The sequence below is a fragment of the Hipposideros armiger genome, unplaced genomic scaffold, assembly GCF_001890085.2.
Source record: "Hipposideros armiger isolate ML-2016 unplaced genomic scaffold, ASM189008v1 scaffold_592, whole genome shotgun sequence".
Classification (NCBI taxonomy): Eukaryota; Metazoa; Chordata; class Mammalia; order Chiroptera; family Hipposideridae; genus Hipposideros; species Hipposideros armiger.
In genome coordinates, this window is record NW_017731942.1 from 103,830 (window position 1) to 113,428 (window position 9,599).

The following is a 9,599-nucleotide window of genomic DNA, read 5'->3' on the forward strand; positions in this document are numbered from 1 at the left end:
GGTAAAAAGTATAACTATTGCACTGTGTTGTACAGCTGAAACTAATTCTAAAAAATGTGTATTTCATAATAAAAAATAATTTAATAAAAAAAAGAAATATTAAAAAAAATTTAAAAAAATAAAATACAAAACGTGATATGATAAAACTAGATCTATATGTATAAACCTACATATGTCTTGCAAAAATTATTGAATAATAAAGAAAACTGATTAAGGTTACTGATACGGCATTTTCAAAATTTTAGAACATATAGTAGAGAATCAAATGATAAAATAAGGGACAGGTGAACACACAACACGATATATAGATGATGTATTACAGAATTGTACACCTGAAATCTATGTAACTTTACTAACAATTGTCACTCCAATAAACTTTAATTAAAAACTCAATAAATAAAATAAGGGCCAAGAGGGATGCACACCAACTCCTGAAGAGGAATCACTCGCAGGGAGGGAGAGATGGTACTGGGAAGATACAAAGAGGGCTTTGACGGAAACATATTTTCTTCCAAGAAAACAATACATCTGACACTAAATGACTGAATGTTAACACTTAGTAAGTATGGTGATGGGCACATGGTTGTTAATGTGTCTTTACTCTTTGTAAGTAAGAACATTTTAACAAAAAAACAAACAACAAAACAGTATTAATCAAAGAAGCAGTTATATCACCAAGTGATGACCATCAGGATTCTACATGTTTTTTCAAAAAAATTTCCCTAAAATAAATACAGTACAGAAACCAAGGATGTGCCAGGTAAATCTCTACCGCTGGTCTCACGTTCACCATGACTGCCCAAGTCAGCTCTGTTCCCTCCAGCCTCTTTTACAGATGAGAAGACAAAGGCCCAGACACCATAGAGCAGATATTAATTTACATAAACCCTTCACATATAAAATCTCAAATGCCTTGTAAAAAAGGTTATTGGCTATAAATTGATGTTTTTAAACAAAATCACACAAGACTTGTATGCAACTGAGAAAATATAAACCAAACACTCTTTCCCAAGAGATGCTCAACTGAATCCTCGCAGGATACAAAAAAGGGAAAATCACTGCCTTACCATATCAAACATAATAATGCAGCTTTTGGAGCATCTAAGAACCTACTTTATTATACACACATAGCCTCATGTAAGCAGGTGTGGTCTATCTTTGATGCCAACAAGAGAGATGGCAGGAATACCTTACCTCTCATAAAAACCAAGTGAGGACACCGTAACAAAGTGCCTGGCAGATGCCCCAGACGCAATCACAGAATACCTACGGAAATAGTGGGACTCCTGATGTCAACAGCATAGTCGGCCTCCGAGGGCTGGATGTTCAGCTTCAAAATGTTATGCAAAGAAAGGCCTTCTACCCCCAGTCTATGAAGGCCCTCCATGACCCGAGCTTCATTCCTCAAGACATCAAACAGACTAAAAAAAAATGGTAGAAAAAGCTTTAAACAGAATCCTTGCCATGAAAAAAAATGTATCAGTTCAAACTCAAATCCCCATCAAACCTGTTGAGAAATCAAAAAAGGGAGCTCTTCCTTCTGCTTCATCCTGTCAAAGTATGTAAGACAAAGCAGGTGGGACCTGCTTCTTGGTTCATGTTTGTTTATACTTATCAACATACTGTATACAGAAATTATCTCTAAATATAGACAAAACATTGAGGATGAAATAATCTTAAATGTGGATTTTACATCGCATGATTTTAAATGAACTACAGTACTCTGTTACTTCTCACAACTGCACATGAATCTATAATTATCTCAAAATGAAGGGTTTATTTAAAAAAACACCAAAAAAGGGCGGCCGGTTAGCTCGGGTGATTAGAGTACAGGCTCCAAGGTTGCCAGTTTGATTCCCACACAGGCTAAGTAGCTGAGCCCTCCAGAACTAGACTGAAGACAACTACTTGACTGTGAGCTGAGGGGTCCTGGAAAAACAAACTGTTCCCCAATAAAATTTCTTTAAAAAGTAAAATAAAATAAACCAAAAAGAAGTACTAGATTCCATATGTTTAATATATGCTTTGGTATCAGTATCAATTTACACAGGCACACACACCTATGATCACAGAAAAAGGTCTGGAGGAAGTCACATTCAACAGAGGTTTTCTGGGGAGGAGGAAGAAATAAGACAGGATGAAGTCTTTACTTTTTAGTTCCTTTATCTCTGTATTATTTAAAACTCTTTATAGTGAGTAAGTAAATACTCTGAAAAATTAAAGAGATATATTTTTTAATAAAAAACAAAACCAAATCTTTTAAAGTGTCCTTCATTAATTTTGCACTAGCTCTGTAAAGCAGTATGTGAACATAAGCTCAATTACAATAATCTTACTGTGGAAACCACATCTTCTGAAACATTAGCAATAGCTTTTGTTTTTACTGTTACAAAGCCATAGTGTTACCTGGGCCAATGTTAATTCCAAGAATAAAATGTGAATTCCACCTGACTGTCTACACCCCACTCCAAAAATTCACAAGGACAATTTAGAGCAATTTAGTTCTGAATCACATTTTAACAAACAAAAAGGTAGGCATGCAAATAACATATGTAAGACAGACCATCCTCTGGGACACTAGAGGCAGCATTTTGAATAAACAAACCAACTTCATAATGTTCCTAAAAGCAAAAGAAACTGCTCATTTCTGTTTCCATGGTTAACAGGAAAACTTACAGTTTCTACAAGGGCATTCTGAAAAGACACTTGGATCTTAAGTGTCCAAAGCCTTAAATGTACATCATGATAAAAAATGGCCCAGTGTCATCCTACCCATCTTGGTCAGAACATGGGCCTATCCAAACGCACACACTGGGGCTGGTGAGCCATCAGGCTTCACAACATGCCTCAGCAAGGAGAACAATCTGAAGGGATCCCAAGGAGCTACCCAGTGTAAAAACTTTTCAGAGAATGAAAAAGATTACCCATACCTGAATATATCCTGCGTGTCTAAATCAATATGAAGTCCATTGATGAACAACGCTGAATCTCCAGGCTGTAATCCTAATGTTCCCTTGAAATACTGAAATGTTAAAAAAAATTAGCAGGAAGAGAATGCTTAACAGAAATTTCCAGGTTTCTGACTTTATTACATGTAAATATTGACATCCTCTTATGTACCATAGAAAGGCCTAAGGCTGGGTTAAGATTTCCTTCTGTGTATTCCCACAGACCCTTCTTAGCATTCACTACACTGTAATGACACTGTGGGTATATGTGGCACACACCTCTCCTCCGTCCTTCCAACAATTAAAACCACTCCCCCTATAATGGGGGCGTGGGGGTGGGAGTCAAGTAAGTCAAGCGCTGAGGGTCGCTTTTCATAAAAGAGGACTCCTGTTCCTTTTCCCTGTCTGTGATGCTAACTGAGGTTGTGATGGCAGTCAGAAACATCTTGGCCTTCGTGATGAAGTCCAGGGGCCCAATCTAAAAGGGTTTCAAAACCCCACACTCACTTAAACCTTCAAACTAAGGCCCACCAAGAAATGCAAATAAAAACCACAATGTGATACCACCTCACTCCGGTCAGAATGGCTATTATAAATAAGTCAACAAACAACAAATGCTGGTGAGGTTGTGGGGAAAAGGGAACGAACCCTGGTGCATTGCTGGTGGGACTGCAGACTGGTGCAGCCACTATGGAAATCAGTATGGAGGTATCTCAAAAATCTGGAAATGGAACTACCTTATGACCCAGCAATTCCACTCTTAGGTATGTATCCAAAAAAAACCAAGACATTAATCCAAAATTAAAAAACAGCAGTCACACTCCCTCTACTCCAAAACAATGGAGGCTCACCACTGGAAGAGTAAAACAGAATCTGAGAACTATGGGAAGTGAAGCACAACTGAGTGTGAGGATCCCACACTGAAAACAGGGGACTGAGTAGACGTTTCTGAGTGCTCTTGCCTACTTGGCTTCTACAACTCTGGCAGCCAGACTTCACCCTCCAGACAGAAGACTAGAAGATCCTTTTTTGGAGACTGGAGAGCTCAGGGGAAAAGGTTAAAAATACTGTCACTGGGGTTCCTAGGAAATAGCCATTCCAGGATAGCCTACAGTCAAAAGGCCTCATCGTTAGGGCTTTCAATCAGCTTTTGACTGCCTCATTTTTCAATATGAGCAGCTAGCCACAGATCATCAGACATCTTGGAAAGCCTCTAATATTAAAGATGAGACCAAGACAAAAAGAAAGGCAACTTAAGCAGAAACAGACTATGCAGAGAGAAGAAAATATACACATGCACCATGGATACCTTCAGAAACATGAGAACACTATAAAAAGAAGAAACCAAGAACAAAAATAACACTAGGAAATTAAAAATTTGAGGACTACAGGAAAAATCTCAACAAAGGGGTTGAAAATCCTTCCTAGAAAGCTTAAAAATAAAAGACAAAAGAATTGGAAAAAAGGAAAGAAAAGATGTTTTTAAATTAGGCCATGCTAGGCTTTTAAGAAGGTGTGAAATCTTAAAAATAAACAGAGTTCTAGGAAAACAGAAAAGAGGAACCAGATGGAAGAAATGCAAATAAATAACTCAAGAAAATTTCTCCAAACTAAGGAAAATGATTTTCCAGCTTTAAAGGGCCCACCAACTACCCATCAATACAGAGAATTTTTAAAATAGCATATCATTGTGAAATTTCAGATTATTAAGGTAAAAAAAAAAAAAAGATCCTAGATGACTCCAGAAAGAAAAATCAGATTTCATACAAAGACTTCAGACTTCTCAATAGCTACAACGGAAACCAAAATTACAAGGCGCAATGCCTTTAAACTTCTAAATGACTTCCAATCTAAAATTCTGTACCCAGCCAAGCTATGAATAAAAACAGAAATGGAAAACTGATTGATTCTCAGAGTCTGAAATTTAGTTTGCATGTAACCTTTCTCATGAAGAATGATTTACTGTACCAAAATAAGTGAATAAACCAACAACAAAGACCTGGAATCCAAAAATTGGAGATGCAACAAAAGAGATTAAAGGAAGGTCCCCAGGATAACTGCTATGCACTAGACATAAAGAACAACCAGTCCATAGTGGAGCAAATCAAAACTTGATAAAATCATGACATAAAAATACAGGGAAAGTGAAGAGATGGAGAAAATGCCAATATGGAGTTGTGGTAGACATGGGGAAAGGGGTCAGTGAAAGAAAGCTAAACCTCATCCTTGTAATAGGAGGCCAATATATGAGGTCTGACACTGAAAAATAAAGTACCAATCTAAGCTTGCTAGAAGTCTGGCGATAAATATCAAAAGAATCAGCTAAGAGTTGCAAGCAAATGTTTCTGGGAAGGGGGACAACACAAAAGGGAGTGAGATGTGTTGGGAGGTGCTATTATTCCAAATAAATTGGTGGCACCATTGGTGCTTTGAATTATATTGCTATTCAACTTTGAATAAAAACTAAAAATATAAAAAAGATTATAGAAGGGACGGCCAAGTGGCGCGATGGTTAAGAACTGGTTTGGGACGCAAGAGGGCCCCGGTTCGGATCCCACATATGAGGGCCAGTGACACTACCCTCCACAGCTAGAATGCTGAACAGCAACTCAACCTGGATCTGGGGTCGCCTGCGACAGCGGCATAGGCTGCAGCCCCTGTGGCAGTGGGATGCCATGGGCTATTGTATGTAGCCAGCAGCCAGCGTGAGCGGCCAGCAGCCGCAGTGAGTGGCCGTCCAGAAGCCGGCGACTGAGCTGCCTCACCCGGGAAGAGCGCAATGATGGTGCCAACTTGGGCCAGTGAAGCAACGTCCTCCACAACTACACTGAAGAACAAAATGACAGCAACTTGTCTGTTCCCCTTACCCCAATTCCCCAGCGCTGTTCCATCCCCCCAATTCCCCAATTAAAAAAAAAAATCTTTAAAAAAAAAATTATACAAATAAATCAAAATACCACCATATTTGATAAAAGGAGATTCAAACTATTAATGTCACTGATTTAACTCAGAGTTCTTTATCTTTAAAGACATAAAACAGAAAGGCCACTATTTTCCATTGGTTAATACCTTCTGATTCTCTTCTACTTCAGTTCTAAGTTCTGAACTCACAGCTGTTCTTGTTATTGCTCTAAGGAAATAAAAACATGGTCAGTGCTTTGTTTAATATTTGATATGTCTTCAATTTCCCTATATCTCCCTATATTTAAGTACAAAACAACAAAATGTTCAATAAGCTACACACACACACAAAACTAAATGGATAAAAACCTTGAACCTTTACAACTGATAAATATATTTTCATTATTACAGGATACAATACCAAGGAAAAATAGCAGTAAGGGAAAGTATTTTAATGCAAGAACAGCTATTTCCAAGATCTTAGTTAAATAGATGTAGTTCCATTCCTGTATATGACGTCCACAGCTCACATGCTAAAGGATAATATAAATGAAGTAAGGCAACAGACTGCTTGTCCTACTTAAGCACTTATGGTGGTGGCAGAATCCTACATGTGTTATCATCAATAGCACGCTGAACTAAAGGAGAATGTACTATGATGTATAAGTCCTGTCTATTTGATTAGTTTTGAAACTACTTTTTAAATTTATTTACAAAACATCTCCTATCAGAAGTCAAAACACCTTATTCAGTGACTTAAGAAACACTGACACTCATTTAAGTCATTAGTCTCTAAAACTTTGGCTTTTAAAGCAATTTTGCCTTGCATTTATGAGATACAGAGGGTCGTTATACAATTGAAAGCAGTATCAGAAAAGCTGCATTCAAAACGTTATTCTGTCAGGATGAACATTTTCTTCATAAAGATTAAATAAGAGGGGCCGGCCAAGAGGCTCAGCTGATTAAGAGCTCACTCAAGAGTGTGAGCTCTAAGCAACAGGGTCGCTGGTTCATTCACAGCCCAAGCTGAACTGCTGCTGAGCTGCAGGATGGCTCAGCTAAAACAAACAAACAAACAAACAAACAAACAAACAAACAAACAAAAAAGATTAAATAAGAGGATGTACATAAAACTCCTCAGGGAGAAAAACACTATCATCCCTGTGAGACCCTAGATCGGTTATGTCTGCGTACGTTAGATTTTGTTAACTCTTCCAATCCTGAAAGGCAGGTGTCGTTATTCGCATTTCAGTGCTGAGGAAAGCGTTTATTTACAAAGTTCCCACAACTAGGAAGCACAGTGTCAAGAACACAACCAAGACAGGTCTCTTCAACCACACAATGCAGTCTTGCCATCTTCTCAGAAAGAGAGTACCATTAGCAGTACGGTGCTGGTAGTAAGAGAATTTTCATTTTCTAAGTATTTCCATATTTTTATTGTTTAATTTTACATCTAAACATGAAGATATTAGCTATAAGTCAAGAAGAAGAATGCCTCAAAGGCTTATTACTCTAATTACCTGGCTTTGGTAGGAAAATTTTGACTAAGATCCTTCATAACCACCAAAGCTAATTCAATAGGGGCAGCCAAGATTCGGGCAGCAGTCTGGAAGCTTAGATCTGTCAAATATAATATAAAATGTATTAATCTACTGCAATGAGAAATAGGAAAAACACACATTTATTTCCCACCATTTTCTTGGTAATTAAGAATGCCTCATAATGCAACCATTTCAGAGAGTGCCCATGGTTTAATTTCAGGTTTGATTTTCTTCATAGGTCCCTAGAGTATTTAACAGTTTCTTGATCTACATGCATAAAACATTAGGGCACATACTAAAACATTTAGCACAGGATAAATCCATCCCAAATCCTTTTCACGCTTCTGAATTTACAACAAATCACAAAGTATAACAAAAGACTTTAGTAAATTATGTTGGGAAAAAAACCTGATATATATTTCTTTGGACCAGAAAAGTACACATACATTCTCCCATACTGACATGCCTAACATTAGGTAGATACACTGTTTAATAAATGTATGCATATAGACACATAAAGACCAAGACAATGGAATCTAAAAAACTGAAAGAATGAGCAAAGTAAACAGAAATAGTCTCAGAGATATAGAGGAACAACTGATGGTTGCTACTTGGGAGGGGGGGTGGGGATGAGGGAGAAGGGAAGGGGTTAGACAGCATAAATAGGTAACTACAATATTGCCACAGGGATATGAAAGACAGTTCGAGGAATATAATTAATAATGTTGTAAATATTTTGTAGGGTGTCAGATGGTCACACGTCTTGTTAGGGAGACCGCTTCATGGATGGGGTAGAGGCTTGATAACTGCACTGTACACCTGAAGCTGATGTTGTACAATATTGTATGTCAACTATAAGTGAATATATATATATATATATATGGTCACGGAACGTGGAGTATAGTGTGGGAGTGGAGTCAAGGAAACTATAATCGATATGTATGATATTGGGGGGGGAGTGGGGCGGCAGATTGGTAGAGGGTGGTCACTTTGAGGGGTAAAAAAGTATAACTATTGCACTGTGTTGTACAGCTGAAACTCTTTTTTTAAATGTGTATTTCACAATAAAAAATTTTTTAAAAGACCAAGACAAATACCTTATGTTTCTAGTATTTGTGTAACCAGATACATAAGCCAGATACAAGTTTATGTACCTGGTCACAGAAAGAAAGATCTGGCAATCATTTACATATATTACTTCTGCATAGTGTCATCTGTCTGCAAAAGGATGCTCCTCCTTTCCTTTCTGATTAATCATAATTAACCACTCTGTTTTGAAAATCTGTGGTACCCTTAGAATCATGTGAATAAATACAATTACATTTAAATTCTACATTTTTTTAATACCACAAAATTTACTCAAAAAGTAGGCCAATGATTCTTCTATGTTTTTATTTTTATTACCTTGCAATTGCCAAACTTTTAAAGGTGCCATTTCATTGGTGCTCTCCACAAGATGCTTTCTAAGTTCTTTCAAATGTTCCTTCAGGTCAGGGTGCAGGTCTCTGAAAGAAACATAAGATCAGTCCTTTTCATGTGTCTTTTCTTTCTCAAAGCACACTTAGAAGTTGGCTCCAATTTTATCTTCACATGATTTTCCCCTCTTAGCATTAGGAAAATTCCTACAGTATAACGGGAAAAAATTAAACTATAATTATGTTTCTTTTAAAAAAATCAGTTAATATAGAAAAGCAAAGGTTAATTTGGTTTTTTTTATTAGTTTCAGGTGCACAAAACAACATAATAGACATTTACACCCTCAGAAATTGCTAACCCCCCATAATCTACTACCCCTGACATAATATATAGCTGTTACAATACTATATTGACTATATTCCCTATGCTATACTTTACATGCTGTGAGTAAAGGCTAATTTAAAACCACTGGATGGGCCGGCAGAGTGGCGCGATGGTTAAGAACTGGCTTGGGACGCCAGAGGGCCCCGGTTCAGATCCCACATATGTGGGCCAGTGACACTGCCCTCTACAGCTAAGATGCTGAACAACATCTCGACCTGGAGCTGGGGTAGGCTGCAGCCCCTGCTGCAGTGGGTTGCCATGGGCTACCATGTGTAGCCAGCAGTCAGCGTGAGCGGCCAGCAGCCGCAGTGAGCAGCTGTCCAGAAGCCGGCGACTGATCTGCCTCGCCCGGGAAGAGCGCAATGATGGTGCCAACTTGGGCCAGTGAAGCAACGTCCTCCACAACTAG

General features: G+C 38.0%; 1 protein-coding gene across 3 annotated transcripts in view; it reads right to left on the reverse strand.

Moving 5' to 3' along the window:
* Positions 1-9,599, reverse strand: part of UGGT1 (UDP-glucose glycoprotein glucosyltransferase 1) — a 129,776-nt gene that overhangs the window by 86,847 nt on the left and 33,330 nt on the right. For all 3 annotated transcript variants that reach the window (XM_019624545.1, XM_019624546.1, XM_019624544.1), the window contains exons 9-13: positions 8,795-8,895; positions 7,370-7,469; positions 6,018-6,078; positions 2,931-3,022; positions 1,271-1,421 (exon numbers count right to left, since the gene is read on the reverse strand). In XM_019624545.1, the coding sequence (XP_019480090.1) occupies positions 1,271-1,421; positions 2,931-3,022; positions 6,018-6,078; positions 7,370-7,469; positions 8,795-8,895 (505 nt within the window). The remainder of the gene's footprint in view (positions 1-1,270; positions 1,422-2,930; positions 3,023-6,017; positions 6,079-7,369; positions 7,470-8,794; positions 8,896-9,599) is intronic.